General features: G+C 33.7%; 1 protein-coding gene across 4 annotated transcripts in view; it reads right to left on the bottom strand.

Annotated features, from left to right (window-relative positions):
- The window catches only part of ATP11B (ATPase phospholipid transporting 11B (putative)), a 144,261-nt gene that overhangs the window by 39,817 nt on the left and 84,973 nt on the right, over positions 1-19,471 (bottom strand). For all 4 annotated transcript variants that reach the window (XM_077161150.1, XM_077161149.1, XM_077161151.1 and 1 more), the window contains 5 exons: positions 17,118-17,220; positions 14,028-14,173; positions 5,719-5,778; positions 4,050-4,177; positions 2,898-3,036 (listed from right to left, as the gene is read on the bottom strand). In XM_077161150.1, coding sequence (XP_077017265.1) covers positions 2,898-3,036; positions 4,050-4,177; positions 5,719-5,778; positions 14,028-14,173; positions 17,118-17,220 — 576 coding nt within the window. The remainder of the gene's footprint in view (positions 1-2,897; positions 3,037-4,049; positions 4,178-5,718; positions 5,779-14,027; positions 14,174-17,117; positions 17,221-19,471) is intronic.

The following is a 19,471-nucleotide window of genomic DNA, read 5'->3' as shown; positions in this document are numbered from 1 at the left end:
CAAAAGCAACCAAAAGAATATAATATTTAGGAATAAATTTGACCAAGGCCTCAAAAGACCTATACACAGAAAACTACAAGAAATTGCTAAAACAAATCATGGAAGACCTAAATAAAAGGAAGGACATATACCATAGTCATGACTGTAAGACTAAATACAATTAAGATGTTGATTCTACCAAAATTATTTATGATTCATAAAGTCCATGTAATATGAATTAAAATCCCCATAACTTACTTTGCAGAAACAGAAATGCCAATGATCACATTTATTTGGAAAGGCAGGGTGCTCCAAATAGCTAAAAATATCTTGAGAAAGAATGAAGTGGGAGGTCTTACACTACCTAACTTTAAAGCACATTACAACACTAGAGTGGTCAAAACAGCATGGCACTGACATAAAGGCAGCTATATGGACCAATGGAAACAAACTGAGAGTTCAGACATACACTCTCTTATCTACAGACCGTTGATCTTTGATACAGTGGATAAGTCAACTCAACTGGGACAGACCAGCCTATTCAATAAATGGTTCTTGGAGAACTGGCTATTCATATCCAAAAGAATGAAAGAGGACCCCTATCTCACACCACATACAAAAATTAATTCAAAATGGATCAAAGACCTAAATATTAGAGCTAAGAATATAGAAGAAAATTTAGGGAAATATCTAAAGATCTGGTGTTAGGAGGTGGTTTCATGGACCTTACACCCAAAACATAAGCAATGAAAGAATTAGATAAATGGGATCTCCTCAAAATTGAAAACTTTTGGGCATCAAAGCACTTTGTAAGGAAAGTAAAATGGCAGCCCATGTAATGGGAGACAATATTTGGAAGCCACATGTGAGAAAAAAGAGTTAAATATCCAGAATATATAAAGAGATCCTACAACTCAACAACAAAAAGACAAGCAACCCAATTAAAAAATGGGCAAAACATATAGACAGACCCTTTTTCAGAGAAGAAATACAAATGGCTCAAAAACATGTGAATAGTGTTCAACTTCACTGTCTATTAGGGAAATGCAAACCAAAACTACAATGAGATATCTCACACTTACCAGAATGGCCATTATAAAAAAAATTAAAAACCAGAAAACTACATGTGATGGAGGAGATCTAGAAAAAGAGGCACACATTCACTTTTGTGGGAATGTATAATTGTGTAACCACCCTGGAAGGCAGTTTGGCAGTTGCTCATGAAGCTAAGTACAGAATTGTCATATGATCCAGCAATCCCATTACTAGGTATATATTCAGAGGAACTGAAGGCAAGGACATAAATGGACATATGCACACAAATGGTTATAGCAACATTATTCACGACTGCCAAGAGATGGAAACAGCCCCAGTGTCTGTCAACAGATGAGTATATAAACAAATTGTGGTATATACATATGATGGAATATTATGCAGCTGTAAAACTGAATAAAGTCATGAAGATGTAGCAATTTGGATGAACCTTGAAGACACTATGTTGAGTGAAATCAGCCAAAAACAAAAGGACAAATATTGTATGGTCTCACTCATACGGAATTAACATAATAAACAAAGTTTGAAAGTTAAAGTTGAGAACACAGGTTATCAGGAGATAAGAAAAAGGCAGAGATTAGGAATTTGATGTTGAAAGAGTACAGAATGTTCAACAGAATTGACTTAAAGATCTAGAAATAGATAGCACAATACTATCTGTTGGTAGCACAATACTGGACTTACACTGAACAAAGCTGAGTGTGAGTATGGTTGAAAGAAGAATGCTAGGGGCATGTATGATACTGGAAGAAAAGACAAGATAATGACTAGGATTTATAATTTAGTGAAACCTAGAGTGGACAATGCTGGTGATTAAATGTACAAATATAGTCAAGTTTTTACATGAGGAAGAACAAAAAAAAAGACAAAGAAGTAATGTGGCAATAATATTTATATACCCACTCTACTTCTTAAAGGGATTTAAGACCTTGCTACAACTGAAACCCATTTCCTTCACTGCAGTTTTATTAGTTTACTTGCTTATTTTCTGTATTCCTCATAAGACTTAAAGCTCTATGAGCAGGATGTTAATTAGAATTATATATCTGGAGCCTGGAAATACGGAAATGGTTGGCCCTTAATCAATGTCTAATGAGCACATAAAACTTTATATTTTCCCAATTGTAAATCTTCTATCTTTGTGCCCCAAACAAATTTTGCAATACTTAAATAATGCCAATGGAAAAGGGAAACTAAAGATGACAAACTTGTAGTTCACTATAGCACCATTTCCTTCCTGCGGTCATTTCTTTCCTCCTTACCCTGGAAAGAAAGGCTTGTTTTGCACTCCAATCACGAAGCAGTGTAACAATGTACTTGTAGCACTTTTTCCTAATTTCACAGCTCAAAGAATGGCTATGTAAACTGTAATTTATGAAATCCTTTTAAAAGTGCTAGTGTCCATGACTATGCTAACACTAAGAAAACCAAAAAAATAATGCACATAATTAAAAGCAAACAAACACTAAGTGAAGATTGCTCCATTGAGTGGAGATGGAGCATGGAAAACACTTAGCCCAACAATAAGCACTAAATAATTAATTACTCTCAATCCAGGGGTGAGTATATGCAGGATGGACCAATCCCTTTGTCTGAGTTAATTTCTGAATAACAACACTGTCTAGTCACCTGAGTTTCATATTAAGATTACACTCTATTGCTTTCCTGTTTTAACTTTCACTTGTGTGAAATTTTGCTACTTAAGTGAAAAAAATTTTCAAACTTTTAAATAATTCATATTAATCTAATATATGCAATTTTATAGTTTAAATTGAAGTTTATTTTTATTTTCTATGATAGAAATGTATCAAAAACCAAGCCAAACCAAAATATTAGCAAACATTCTTTAAATAACTATATTTTACCTGGCCATTTCCAAGCAGAGATGTATCTTTCCCTATTAGGAAATAGGATCCAAAAAAGAAAATAAAGGCATGACTAAAACCCAGGATGGTCCAATAAAGAAATGTTTTAATGCTTAGGTGACAGTTTTTACTAATGTCTCTGTAAATTAAAAAAAATGAAAAAAAGAATATATTAGGACTCATATTCATTATTTTACTCACTAAACAATTATTAGAACTTGTTAATTAAAAAACAAGATGGATTTTTATTTTAAAATTGCTTGAAAATTTTGCAGAAATGATAAAATCAATCCAGGTTTATAAAGTTCTGCTTATAATATCTGTATAATGGTTTTTGGTTCACATCCACATAATATATCCAAATAAATTTTCTCATTTGATGAAGATATGATACAGGCTTAATACACTTCAGTTTGATTATGACAGATTATCTGTATTATATTCTTCTGTAAACATTCAGTCACTCAGTATCTTCTCATGGAGTCATTTTAGTCAGGTTCACCACTGAGACTCTTCATGTACCTCACTTCATCTAAAGCTATTATGGGAGGAATAGCGTTTGGTCTGAACCAGTCCTAGACATTCTGGGCAGTCAGAGTAAGATACTCGCATTTCTGGGTAACTGTATACCTCTGTAAATGGAGGTTGGGTTAGCATGGGAACCATAAGCCGGTCCTAAGGAACAGGGTCTACATCTCTGTGATGACCTTTCTGGGGAAGAAGGAAAAACCAAGGGGATCTGGGATAGGAGCTGATGTCCTCAACTCTTCATTTTGCACTGATTACTCTTCATAAATTTGGCAATACTAGAACATGAATTAATTCTTTAGGAACTATAAAGACAACCAATTACTAAACAAATTCTTTACTACACATGAAATGGAATATTAATGGCTTGAAACAGTAAGTGCAAATACAAAATTGTCCAATGCATTCCTAAGATGACAGTGTTGATTTTTAAAAACACTAGAAAAATTATTCAAATTTTCTCTGATGTTCAATAATTAAAAACCCTAAGACCACAAAAGTACTGTCTTTAGTGAAGTATTAATCAAGAAGACATTGGTGAAACCTAACGTATTTGCTTTTTTTACATACCATTAAAATTGATAACTATTTGCAATCAGAAATGTCATGGGCATAAGTACTCACCGATAGAGGGTGGGCTTGTTCTGTAATATGTGAGGGTCTATATGCTGTTCCAAAAGACTATATATCAGAATAGGTAGGGAAGTGAAACAAATATTGTATAAAGTCAGGTACACACTGTCATACAATGTCTAGAAAGAGAAATTGGTAGGCATCGTGAGATTCTAAATTATGTATTACTATTATACTTAGGCATGTAATCACAAAGAAGCATTAAAAATAGCATAAAATTATATATATTTCAATTTATACCAGAAACTATTTTAATAATTCCAATTTGTTTTTTATATAAACTCCATATAACAGTCTTAGTTTATATTATTTGTGGGAATTGTAACAACTTACTATATTAAGTGTTTCTGAATTATCGTGAATTGAATTCACATTTCAAGATTCTACACAATTTGTTCTCTGTGGTGTATTTTACACAATTTTTCTATATGTATCCTAGACGTCTTACTATTTCTTTGATTCATATATCTAAAGCTACGTACTACTTTTGCTTCCATGGCTTTGTCTTCCCATCTAAGTCCTACACCTCCTTTAAGGCACTGAACAAGACCCTCTTCTTCCATGAAACTTTCCATAATGACCTAAGTTCTTGGTAATAGCTTCCTACTCTGAACATTTATACATGCTACTTCTGATACGAAAAACTTAGCACTCGGCCTATATTTTGTATATCGATTTTGTTCTTAATATCTGTCTTCCAAATTACAGTGTAAGCTTCCTGAAAATCTAATTAAAATAGGTTACGTTCCTTGCTCACATTCAGGTAAGTAAACACTGCTATTGGCAATCAATATCCAAACAGACATTTGGAATTTTAGGATTCCAGGTCATAAACAGAGGAGAAAACAATGATCAAGTACAAAAAGAAATCGTGAAAATCAAAATAATTCAACTCCTTTTTAAAAAATAAATTAGAGCCAATAATTTAGTCATTTTGAGTTGTACAGTTTTGGTTTACGGAACAAAGAAGTTATGAACCTCTTTTTGAAACCATAAATCCAACCCAATTAGTCAGAACTGGTGGGTTCAAGTCATGGTTTAGTAATTAATTTGCTACATGTTCCTTGCAAGTTACTCAACTTCTGTGAACTTCAATGATAAAGTAAGAGTAGATCAAGAATGGCAAATATATGATGTGCTTGCAACCCAAGACTCACCCTGTGCCCAGTTCAGCCACTGCTAATCAATTACAGCATTTTCCCATAGACCTATAGTTTCAGAATCCTTTCCAATATAGCATTCTAGATGGCCCCTATCAATTGTCGCCCTTTGACACAATCGCTAAGGTTTCTTTCAAATGCAAAGATTCTATAAGTAAAAAAATCAATACTGAGGTAATTGTTCCACAGTTATCTGGCCTGGCTTGATAAGGATTCTACAGAAATATCATTGTTAAGTCAAAACAAGTTTTAAAAGTTCTCTTATATGGGGGAGTTAATACGTATTTTTAAAAAGCACCCAGAATTCAAATACATTTTGGTATTAATACTTATTCCAAACTGAAAATAAGAACATTATGAATGTTAGACTGGGTAAATAATCAGAAAAGTGTTACCTGCAGTACTAAGAAAAACAGAAAAAATCACTACAATTGTCTAACAAAAATTAAACACACATACCTCATTCTGAAAGGACAAACCACAAATTTCTATTTACTTACCTGCTGAGAAAACAAACAGTAGAACTGATATAAAAATTGGGGTGTGATAAAGCACACATTCTGAAAAACAAGATTAAATAAGAAATAATTAAAATATTTAGGGCTAAAAGAAAAATTTCCAAAAATAACACGTCATTAGTAAATAAAAATAAAAATCTTTTATTGAAGACAATGGCTATTAAAAAGTCCTGAAACACAATCTTAGTTGATATGGGAAATAGAGTATTTTTATGGACTTGCCCATATAAAATGGTAAAGTAGGACCCCTATTTCATTAAAAATGCCTAAAAGCATTAAAAGCACGAATGTCAATATTGGATTAAAACTATCTTTGTCTCCTATGACTGCCAAACAATATCATAATTTTGAACTCACAACCTCCTAACCACTATTTAATACTTTCCATATATAGTATAATAACTTGGACCTACTTAAACTGTAGGGTGGTAATAGTGTTAAAATGCAAAACGTTTGTTTAAAAACGTACAATACATGGAATTAAAAAAATGTCTTTTCATCTCAGTATACTTATGGTAGAAGCAAAAGCTAGAATAATAAACTAGAAGAAAGTGGCCACTTTCATCAATTAGCAATATGCAATCTACTTGTGCCTTTTCATTGGTTTATCACTATTAATTATAGGAATACATACAAAACCAAACACTGGTGTACTAAGTGTCTTGGTAGTCAGGGATTCTTAACATGGGTTTCACAGACTCCCATTCTTCCCAACAGGGCAGAGATATAACAGTACTTCAACAGGATTAGTTTCTCTGTAATCCTACATATATTATTTTATGCATATTAAAACTCTACACTGAGTATGAGTTCATAGGTTTCACTAGATTACAATAGGGTCATCCATGGAACAACGAGGTTATGAACCTTGTTTTGAAGCCATTAACCCAAACTCATTGTGTTCTAATTGCACAGAATAAAATGCATCAATATTTCCTCTTTTCTTTTTTTATTTATGAAAAATAACCACATACAAGCACAAACATTCTTACCATATCATCATTCCATTCTTTTTTGCTTATTAATAAAATCAATCAACATATAATATGAACATTCTTTTTTTCTCATCACATAGTTGTACATTCGTCATGATCACTTCTTAGAACATTTGCATCAATTCAGAAAAAGAAAACAGAAAAAAATTCATACATACCATACCCCTTACCCCTCCCTTTCATTGATCACCAGCATTTCAACCTACTTTTTAACATATGTTCCCCCATTATTTATTTATTTTTAATCCATATGTTTTACTCGTCTGTCGATAAGGTAGATAAAAGGAGCATTAGACACGAGGCTTTCACAATCACACAGTCACATTGCGAAAGCTGTGTCATTATACAATCAAATTCAAGAAACATGGCTACTGGAGAAGAGCTCTACATCTTCAGGCAGTTCCCTCCAGACTCTCCATTAAACCTTAACTAAACAGGTGGTATCTATTTAATGTGTAAGAATAACCTCCAGGATAACCTCTCGACTCTGTTTGGAATCTCTCAGTCACTGACACCCTTTTGTCTCACTTTGCTCTTCCCCCTTTTGGTCGAGAAGGTTTTCTCAATCCCGATGCTGTGTTCCAGCTCATTCTAGGATTTCTGTCCCATGTTGCCAGGAAGGTCCACACCCCTGGGAGTCATGTCCCACGTGGAGATGGGGAGGGCAATGAGTTTGCTTCTCGTGTTGGCAGAGAGAGAGAGAGGCCACATCTGAGCAATAGAAGAGGTTCTCTTGGGGGTGATTTTTAGGTCTAATTTTAAGAAGGCTTAGTCTATCCTTTGAGGGGTTAAGTTTCATATGAACGAACTCTAAGATTGGGGGCTCAACCTATCGCTTTGGTTGTCCCCACTGCTTGTGAGAATATGAAGAATTCTCCACTTGGGGAAGTTGAATTTTCCCCCTTTCTCACCATTCCCCCAAGGGAACTTTGCAAATACTTTTTTATTCACTGTTCAAATCACTCTGGGATTTATCGGGGAATCACTCTGGACAAACCTACGAAATCTCATGCCCTACTCAAGGTTTCAAGTATTATGGTGTTCAATTAAGCTGTCCACATAAGTTAGATTAGGAAATACACTAGTCAAAATGTAAATTTTGTACCTAATAAAACATTTTTTGGCTTTAGTCTCATACATAAGTTTAAAAATATTAATTACCATCTATTTTCAACACCCAGCAGTATTGACATTCCTTTGCTCTTCCTCAGGCAAAAACATTTTTAAATTTGTATATTTAGTAACTATCATTATACATTCTAGGCATTCCTAGATTATACCATCTCATTCTTTATCATCTCTCTTTTCTTCTGATTTCATTTGTGCCCCCAGGCTCCCTCCCTCTATCATTCTCACACTCAGGTTCATTGAGTGTTCTAACACTATTGTATTACAGTTAGGTAGTATTGTGATATCCATTTCTGAATTTTTACAAGTGGTCCCGTTGCACAACCTGTATCCCTTCTGCTCCAATTACCCAATATCTACCGTATCTCTATCTCCTGATGGTCTCTGTTATCAAGTGAAATTCTCCAAGTTCATTCACTAATGTCAGTTCATTATCAGTGACACCATACAGTATTTGTCCTTTTGTTTTTGGCTAATCTCACTCAGCATAATGTCCTCAAGGTCCATCCATGTTGTTACATACTTCTTAACTTTATTCTGTCTTACAGCTGTATAATATCCCATAGTATGTATATACCACAGCTTGTTAAGCCACTCTTCTATTGATGGACATTTGGGCTCTTTCCATCCCTTGGCAATTATAAATAATGCTGCCATAAACATGGCGTGCAAATGTCCATTTGTATCCTTGCCCTCATGTCCTCTGAGTAGATACTCAGCAACGGTATTGCCTGGTCATATGGCAATTCTATATTTAGTTTCCTGAGGAACTGCCAAACTGCCTTCCACAGTGTTTGTACAATATGACATTCCCACCAAGAGTGGATACGTGTACGTCTTTCTCCACATCCTCTCTAGCACTTGTAATTTTGTTTTATTGATAATGGCCATTCTGGTGGGTGTGAGATGATATCTCATTGTGGTTTTGATTTGCATTTCCCCAATAGCCAGGAAAGCTGAGCACCTTTTCATGTGCATTTTGGCCATTTGTATTTCCTCTTCTGAGAAGTATCTGCTCAAGTCTTTTGCCAATTTGTAATTGGGTTGTCTGTGCTTTTGTTGTTGAGATGAAAAATTTCTTTATATATTCTGGATACTAGACCTTTACCTGATATATCGTTTCCAAATATCGTTTCCCATTGTGTAGGCTGTATTTTTACTTTCTTGACTAAGTTTTTTGATGCACAAAAGTGTTTAATTTTGAGGAGTTCCCATTTACTTATTCATTTCTTCAGTGCTCATGATTTGGGTGGAAGGTCTAGGAAACTGCCTATTACAAGATTTACAAGATACTTCCCTATGTTTTCTTCAAAAGTTTTATGGTGTTAAATCTAATGTTTAGGTCTTTGATCCATTTGGAGTTAATTTTTGTATAGGGTGTGAGATACGGATCCTCTTTCATTCTTTTGCATGTGGATATCCAGTTATCTAGGCACCATTTATTGAAGAGACTGTTCTGTCTGAAGTGAGCTGGCTTGAATGACTTATCAGAGAACAATTGCCCATAGATCAGAGGGTGTATTTCTGAACACTCTATTCAATTCCATTCATCAGTACATCCATCTTTATGCTAGTACCATGCTGTTTTGACCACTGTAGCTTCATAATATGCCTTAAAGTCAGGTAGCGTGAGACCTCCGACTTCATTTTTCTTTCTCAGGATATTTTTAGCTATTTGGGGCACCCTGCCCTTCAAGATAAATTTGGTTATTGATTTTTCTATTTCTGAAAAGTAAGTTTTTTGGATTTTAATTGGTATTGCATTGAATGCGTAAATCAATTTACATAGAATTGACACCTTTACTATATTTAGTCTTCCAACCCATGAACACAGTATGTCCTCCCATTTATTTAGTTCTTCTGTGATTTAACAATTTCTTGTAGTTTTCTTTGTATAGGTCTCTTGTATCCTTAGTTAAATTTATTCCTAAATATTTTATTCTTCTGGTTGCAATTGTAAATGGAATTTTTCTCATGATTTTCTCCTCAGATTGTTCATTACTAGTGCACAGAAACACTACAGATTTTTGAGTGTTGATCTCACTCATTTATTAGCTGTGGATTTTGGGGGGTTTTCAACATACAGTATCATATTAGCTGCAAGCAGTGAGAATTTTACTTCTTCCTTTCCAATTTTGATACCTTATATTTCTTTTTCTAGTCCAATTGCTCTGGCTAAAACTTCCAATATGATGTTGAATAACAATGGTGATAGTGGACATCCTTGTCTTGTTCCTGATCACAGCGGGAAAGTTTTCAGTTTTACCCCATTCAAGATGATGTTACCTATGGGTTTTTCATATATTCCCTTCATCATTCTGAGGAAGTTCCCTTCTATTCCTATCCTTTGAAGTGTTTTCAACAAGAAAGGATGCTGAATTTTGTCAAATGCCTTTTCTGCATCAATTGAGATGATCATGTGGTTTTTATGCTTTGATTTGTTGAAATGATGTATTACATTAATTGATTTTCTTATGTTGAACCATCCTTGCATACTGGGATGAATCCTACTTGGTCATGGTGTATAATTCTTTCAATGTGCGGTTGGATTCAGTTTGCAAGAATTTTGTTGAGGACTTTTGCATCTATATTCATTAGAGAGATTGGTCTGTAGTTTTCATTTTTTGTAACATCTTTGCCTGGCTTTGGTATGAGGGTGATGTTGGCTTCACAGAATGAGTTAGGTAGCTTTTACTCCTCTTCAAATTTTTGAAGAGTTTGAGCAGGATTGGTACTAATGTTTTCTGGACTGTCTGGTAGAATTCCCATGTGAAGCCATCTGTTCCTGGAATTTCTTAATGAATGACTTAATTTCTTTACTTGCGATTGATTTGTTGAGGTCGTCTATTTCTTTGTGAGTTAATGGTGGTTGTTGATGCCTTTCTAGGAAGTTGTCCATTTCATCTACATTGTCGAGTTTATTAGCATTAAGTTGTTCATAGAATCCTCATTACTTCCTTTATTTCTGTGGGGTCAGTGGTTATGTCTCCTCTTCCATTTCTGATTTTATTTATTTGCATCCTCTCTCTTCTTCTTTTTGTCAACCTTGCTAAGGGTCCATCATTCTCATTGATTTTCTCATAGAACCAGCTTCTGGTTTTGTTGATTTTCTCAATTGTTTTCATGTTCTCAATTTCATTTATTTCTGCTCTAATCTTCATTATTTCTTTCCTTTTGCTTGATATGGGGTTAGTTTGCTGTTCTTTCTCTACTTCTTCCAAGTGGACAGTTAATTCCTCGATTTTTGCCCTTTCTTCTTTTTTGATATAGGTATTTAGAGTAATAATTTCCCTCTTAGCACTCTTTGCTGCATCCCATAAGTTTTGATATGTTGTGTTTTCATTTTCATTTGCCTCAAAATATTTACTGATTTCTCTTGTAATTTCTTCCATGACCCACTGGTTGTTTAAAAGTGTGTTGTTGAGCCTCCACATATATATGAATTTTCAGGCACTCTGCCTAGTATTGATATCCAACTTCATTCCTTTATGATCTGAGAAAGTAAAGTTTTGCATGATTTCAGTCTTTTTAAATTTATTGAGACTTGCTTTGTGACCCAGCGTATGGTCTATCCTTGAGAATGATCCATGAGTACTTGAGAAAAAGGTGTATCCTGCTGTTGCAGGGTGTAATGTTCTATATGTCTGTTAAGTCTAGCTCATTTATTGTGTTATTCAAATTCTCTGTTTCTTTATTGATCCTCTGCTAGATGTTCTCTCATTGATGAGAGTGGGGAATTGAAGTCTCCAACTATTGTGGTAGATGTGTCTATTTCTCTTTTCTGTGTTTGCCTCATGTATTTTGGAGCATTCTGGCTTGGTGCATAAATATTTATGATTGTTATATCTTCTTGTTGAATTGTTCCTTTGATTAATACATAGTGTCCTTCTTTGCCTCTTTTAACTGTTTTACATTTGAAGTCTAATTTGTTGGATATTAGTTTAGCTACCCTGCTCTTTTCTGATTGTTGTTTGCATGAAATATCTTTTCCCAACCTTTCACTTTTAACTTACGCTTATCCTTGGGTCTAAGATGTGTTTTCTGTAGACAGCATATAGATGGGTCCTGTGTTTTAATCCATTCTGCCAGTCTATGTCTTTTGGTGAGTTTAATCCATTAACATTTAGTGTTATTACTGTACGGGTAATACTTTTTTCTACCATTTTACCTTTTGGATTCTATTTGTCATATATAATTTTCCTTCTTTTTACCTTTACTGATAGTCTTCTTTTCTACCCTCTTCTCCACAGCTCTCTCTGTCTTTTTGTATGTGCCTCTAGCGCTCCCTTTAGGAGTTCTTGCAGAAGCAGTCTCTTGGTCACAAATTCTCTCAGTGATTTTTTTGTCTGAAAATGTTTTAATTTCCCCTCATTTTTGAAGGACAATTTTCCTGGATATAGAATTCTTGGTTGGCAGTTTTTCTCTTTTAGTAATTTAAATATATCACCCCACTGTCTTTTCACCTTCATGGTTTCTACTGAGAAATCTACACCTAGTCTTATTGGGCTTCCCTCGTATGTGATGGATTGCTTTTCTCTGGCTGCTTTCAAGATTCTCTCTTTCTCTTTGACATCTGACACTGTGATTAGTAAGCGTCTTGAAGTACATCTATTTGGATCTATGCTGTTTGGGGTACGTTACATTTCTTGGATTTGTAATTTTAAATCTTTCATAAGAGTTCAGAAATTTTCAGTGATAATTTCGTTCATTAGTTTTTCTCCTCCTTTTCCTTTTTCTTCTCCTTCTGGGACACCCACAACATGTATATTTGTACACTTCATGTTGTCATTCAATTCCCTGAGTCCTTGCTCATATTTTTCCATTCTTTTCCCTATATTTTCTTTTGCTTGTCAGATTTCAGATGTTCTGTCCTACAATTCACTAATCGTATCTTCTGCCTCTTCAAATCTGACATTGTTGGTTTCCATTGTTTTTTTCATCTCTTCGGTTGAGCTTTTCATACCCATAAGTTTTGTGATTTGTTTTTTCAGACTTCCAATTTCTTCTTTTTGTTCATTCCTTGCCTTCTTTATATCCTCCCTCAATTCATTCATTTGATTTTTGATGGTTTCCCATGTCTGTTTGAACATTCTGAGTTAATTGTTTCAACTCCTGTATCTCATTTGAATTGTTGTTTTTTTTTCCTTTGACTGGGCCATATTTTCAACTTTTCTAGTGTGATTTGTTATTTTTTGCTGGTGTCTAGGCATTTCACTACCTTAATTAGTTTATTCTGGAGATTGTCTTCACTTCTCTTACCTAGGTTTTTTCTTGTTGGATGACTGTTCTTTGACATTCAATTCAGCTTATTCTGGACCACTAGCTTAGGTTTTGTTTAACAGAGCAGAATTTTTCAGTTCTTGTTTTCTTGTTTCTTGCTGTGTCTGTATGATGCCTTTCCCCCCCATCCTTAGGAGGGAACTTAGGTATTATAGACTCCAGTCAGCTTTTCCCAGACCAAACTGGCCTCCTGTCAGGAGGAAAGTGTCACCTGCATTAGTTTTCCTTGAGGGTGAGACCCAGAAGATTGAAAGACTTTCCTTTGAAGTCTCTGGACTCTGTGTTTTTCCTATCCTGCTAAGTATGTGGTGCCTGTCTGTCTGCGGGTTCCACCAGCATACAGTGATGTGACACCTTTTAACTTCAGCAGACTCTCCAGTTCTGGGGGGCTCTTGTCCATCTGTTCCAGACTGGTATACACTGTGTGTCCGGTTACTGACATGGCCCCAGCAGTTGTTCTGTACTGTTCCTAGCTATTTAGTAGCTGTCTGGAGGATGAAGTAAATCCCACACCTTGCTAAGCTGCCATCTTGGCACTCTCCAGTCTGTATCAATTTTAATTATATATTTTGATGTGTTTTGACAAATGTATACACTCGTGTAACTACCTCCATAGTCAAATTAAAGAACCCTTCTATCATTCCCCAAAATTCCTTTGTGTCCCTATCCAATCAATTCTATCACCTTCACACCTGGCCCCAGGCAACAACTGACAACTTTCTGTCAGAATAGATTTAGTAGGACAAAATAAAGTATATCCCATAAAGTGCTGTTTTCACTTATAGACACTATTTTTAAAAATAATTTTTGTCATAATAACATTTCTTAAATTGAAATTCTTAAATTACTATATCAGAAACTTAGTCTAAAATATCTTCATGAACTCACCTTATAAAAAAAATACTGTACAAGGGTTGCTATTCTAATGTAATAAAAATGACCATGAACAAAAAGCAATTTCGAGAGGAATTTAAATCTAGCTATTGCATAGTCACTGTTTCTTGCAGCCTGTCTTCCTTCTTTACCCATGATTCCTGTAGAAAAGGGAAGACAAAAAGAAAGTCCATTGATAACTACAGTGTAATTTTCATGATATACTTTCCAATATCTTAGAAAAGATAGCAGTTGAATAGGTATTTAGGAATACCAAATCCTAACATATAGCAGATAACCAATGTCCAAAGGGCTATTCTATTTAAATCAAATATGTATTAAAAAAGTAATTAGCAAAGCTATCATGTACACTAGGAATGCAATATCAATTTCTAAATAATTAGAGTATAATAAAATGCAATTAATATAGAAATGATATTGAAAGCTTAGGATCTAACAAATATCAATTATTACACTAGTAAGCACAGTATACTGGTTAACAGAGACAGAATGCTATTTCCAGTGAACATAAAAAGTATTCAGATTGAATATATTGAACCTAGCAAAAAATGAACATGTTTAATTGCTTTGAAACTTTCATGCATAAGTCATACAAAGTGTTCTTTTAAAATGAAAAGCATACAATACCACTTGAAAGCAGTTCATGGTTTTATCTGATAAATATGAGTACGTTTTTGTAGATTATAATGATTCTTTGGGTTTCAAAAGATTACTGCCAAGTTTATTCTTTCACTCTGAAAGAAGTTCTTAAAAATTATTTTACAAAATTAAAATGTTTTCTTTCTGTCATAAAAGGATCAGTATGTACCAAAACATACAGATTAAGAAAATTACCTATATTCATAACACCTAGAGAAAACCACTCTTTTGGCCTACATTCGATGTTTCTATCCTGTATATTTCATGTGCGTGTACTTAATAAACATGCAGACATGTGCACAAAGATGGGATTGTTTTGTAACATGCTTTTGTCACTTCATATACTATGGATATTGTTCATAATACAAATTTATATCAAGATATTCAATGATTTCTTAGAAGAAACTCCGGGAAGCATAATTGCTAAGTCAATAGGCACACCATTAAAATTTTTCATGCGTGATGACGCAGTGTATCAATTTACACTCCCACTAACATCATACAAGAGTATTTGTCAGTCTGTGCTTTTGCAACACCAGAATTTTTGTTTTGTTGTGCCCATGGAGGGAGGCTGGCTCTGGGGTTGGCCATGGGACCCGGTACTGCATCAGTACTGTAGTCAGACAAACCATCACCACTGGCCAAACTGACCACATGCACTCCGAATCCTGCATGCCTTCAAGCTATAGCTCACTGAAAACCTTCCACCCCCAGATTGCATTCATCTTTAATTCCTGCCAATCTCATACACAGTTTAAACTTGCACTGTTTAGATTATTAGTGAGACTAAACATTTCTTCCATATATTTAGTTTTTCTTTTTTTTCACATGGTAGGCACTGGGAATCAAACCCGGGTCTCTGGCATGGCAAGCAAGAATTCTGCCACTGAGCCACTGTTCCACCGCCCCATATATTTAGTTTTGATTTAAATTTCTTCTTCTGTGAACTGACAATTCACATCTTTTCACATATTTCAACTAGAGTGTTTTCTTATTCTCATTAACTTGCTAAGATCTCATATATTAGAAATATAAAGCCATTGTCATCTATTTTGTGAACATTACTTTTTTTGTCCTTTTTCTCTAAAATTTGTTTTGAGGGACTATTTATGCCACATGTGAGCTTTTGCTTTTTATTTCCTTGTTTTATATAGGTGTTGTGTTTAAAATCTCCCTTCACATCCTCAAATTACAAGATTATTCATTATACTTTGTTTTATTACTTTTTATAATCTTTAAAAACTATTTAAATCTTTAACCCATCTGGAATTTGTTCTGCTATAAGCAATGGAAAGGGACCTCACTTCTTTCTTTTTTTCTTTCAATTGTTTATTTATTAATTTTATTTTTGTGACCCAACTTCTTTTATTCCAAATAACTAGCCAGTTTTTTCAATATTTTTTACCAAATAATTTGCTTCCCTACCTATATGAATCATTTCTTTTGTTACATACTAAATTTCCAGATGCTTGAATCTATTCTGTTCACCAGTCTGTCTGTTATCATATTAGTATCAAACTGTCTTAAATACTATAGTTTTGTATACTTTAATATACAGTATAGGGAGTCAAATTGTTATGGAGATTTATGGGAAAAAAGCTGTAAAAACTAGAAAGAAATTTAACTGCTTTCAAATGAGAAGTTAATTATCCCAAGGTAGGAGTTCATTTGAAAGATAAACCGCAAATATTAGGTTGAGGTCCACTGACCACTTATCACATGACATTAAAGCAGGAGTTTCCAGAATAGAGACTAGTGTAACTTCTAATTCCAAAACTTTACTCTTGAATAAAAAGCCCATGTCCATAATTTCCCCCTTTCCTTTTATAATTATGTATTAAAACTATAGAGGAATACAGGTCATACAATGATTTCAATGGAAGCCTTTTAATGAAAGGATTAATAATTTAAATATAAGAAAATATTAGTATTCTCAATCCAATGAATTTTGGACAATAAATGGAAAAGAAATTAAAATAAAGTTTCTTCAAATCAGAAAATTATTTGAGATTATACATTTTCATACCATTTTATTATGATATCTTATCTCTGAATTATAAAATCTTTAAATCCATAAATAAAATAAATAATAGTTACATCATAAAACAAAAATTTAAAGCAATGGGGCAATTTTTTCACAAATCTGGGGTTTAAAAAGAATAAAATAACAGGTGAATGCATTTTAATAGGTACAAAATGGCATGTAAAAGCAAGTTACTTTTATTATAAAGGAGATTTGCAAAGATGCAATTTAAAAATTGGAATTAAAATATCCTGAATAATGGGCTTAATAGGCTTGATGGGAATAGGGTGTGATATATTACCATGTTGCATTTAATTTTTATTTACACAATTAATACTGCATTTTAATCTACACAAGGAAAATTCAAAACCACTAAATACTTATACCAACTATAAAAGTTCAGAAAAGAAAAAATCAATCACCTATGCCAACATGTGCCTCTTGTATCATGCTTACATCATTAGCACCATCACCAACAGCCAATGTTATAGGTTTCTCAGGTGAGATTTTTATCAGCCTTATGACCTGAAAGACATATAATTAATTAGTTCTTTTTGATGCAATTTTAATTTTCTTGTGTTTGTGTAAAGTCACTTATATGAAATGACTCTGGAATAAGAACAGTGGAGTAATGAAGGAAATATTTAATTTTATATTAGACAGGAGTTTGCACTAGGATTCATTTTTTGAAGGATGCCTCCAATTAAGATTTTAGGAATGTCCTTCAGAAATGCTGTAACACAACAGAATATTATCTTTGGATTTTATGATGGGAGGCAAGAATCTTTTAAACAGCTTAATTAAAAAAACTTCATAATTTAACTGTATAAAAATTACACAATTGAACTTTGTCAGGCAAAATTTTTCATCTTTCTCAATAAATTCTTCTCTTCATTTAATATAGAGGAAAGGCAACTGTTTTCTCTTGCAATAAACAAATTAAAAATTTATTAAAAAGCAATCAAGGTACAATTCAAGAGAAATAAAGAAAGGTTTCTTCGAAATCCTTGAATTTTTTTTATAAACTAGAGTTTTGGAGTCAGCAGTTTGGGCTCAAAACATAATTCTGTCACTTATTAAAATATTTGACCTTTAAAAATTTATTTTCCTCATTTGAAAACTGGGGATAATTAAACCTGCCTTAGCAGTTATTTGTGTTCAAATTAACTGAGATCATGGAAATAAGATCTTAGCACACTGACCCTAGTACAAGTATTTAACAAATGGTAACTATTATCAAAATCATATGAGAATATTTTCTTCATGTTTCTATTGCATTAACAATAAGCATTGCACTATATGCTCCAAGAGCAATAAGATAACTGTCTATGATTATGAATTAATCTTAATTTCTACCAGATCCTTTTGAATGATTACAGAAGGGATGCCTAGGTTAAGTTCTAAGGAAGCACACAGCTAAGTGTCTTTAAAAGACAAGTGTCTTTTATGAAAAGCAGCAAGCCAGGCCGCAATGCTAACTAGTCAGGTCACCATGACTTTGTATTTCCAATTCTCAATTTTATTATTTACCAAATACCCCTTCAGGTATATTGTAAAACATATTAAGACAAAGAGACGGAGACTACAACCTTTTTTTCTGGGAAGAAAATAGGTAACTTTTTTTTCTTGAATCAGTTTTTCGAGGTCTGTGACTTAAAAAAGGTTTATAAGTAACTACTCTGTATCTTTTAGAGATGCTAGAAGGACATTATTTTAGTTCTTTCTATATTGACAAAAGCAATAACAACAGGAGTTTCTTGTATATGTAAGAAGACTGATTCTTGTAGTTGCTTAAATAATGCCATATTTACTGAATTAAACAAAAAAACTAAATATATATTTTGCTTACCATACCATCTTATCTCATAATCTAGATAACTCTTGAAGTGATTATGGAAAAAAATTTTCACATTGAGCCATCATAAACTTTTTCAATTTGTCAGTTTAGTAGGTCAAAATGATCGGATTTAATGTAGCAAAATACCAAGATCCAATTTCCAGAGTGGCAATCTTATGAAAACAGTTGGAAAATCCTTTTTGTTAGACATCAATCTTCAGGTAATAAAGACCTTAAATACTTTTTCTATAGAGTGCATTTACACTTCTACAGGACCAACTATAAAACATTTTAGATATCCAGATCTTTCCATCTTTTTAAAAAATTTACTTACCCACTCAAGGAATAAAATTAGAAGGATTGGAAGAGTTATTTTTACACTGAACATTACTAAGTTTGTGGAGACTAACATATAGAAAGGAAATAATATTTGATTAAGTAAATATGTGATAATAAATAAAACATATAGATAGTATAGTACATGTGGTGGTTTGAGTTAGGTACCCCAGAAAAATATGTTCTTAAACTTAATTCATTTCTGTGGGTGTAACCCATTGTAAGTAGGACCTTTTGATGAGGTTACTTCAGTTCAGGAGTGGCCCAACTCAATCAGAATGGGTCTTAATCCTATTGCTGGAGTCCTTTATAAGAAGAACGAAACCGAGGCATGGAAGCAAGAAGACAAAAGTTAACAGAATGGGAGAAGAGAAGGGAAAGGAGAGGCCACCATGTACACTGCTATTTGACAGGGGAGTCAAGGATCAATGACTGACAGAGCCAGCCCCAGAAAGCCAGTCCTTGGGAAGAAAGCATCACCTTGATGATACTTTGATTTGGACTTCTTCTAGCCTCAAGACCATGAGCCAGTAAATTCCCATTGTTTAAGCCAACCCTTTTCATGGTATTTCTTTAGCAATGACAGAACTAAAACATACAAAA

The sequence above is a fragment of the Tamandua tetradactyla genome, chromosome 5, assembly GCF_023851605.1.
Source record: "Tamandua tetradactyla isolate mTamTet1 chromosome 5, mTamTet1.pri, whole genome shotgun sequence".
NCBI lineage: Eukaryota > Metazoa > Chordata > Mammalia > Pilosa > Myrmecophagidae > Tamandua > Tamandua tetradactyla.
The sequence above is the reverse complement of the archived record's forward strand: the minus strand, read 5'-3'. Positions and strand labels throughout refer to the sequence as shown.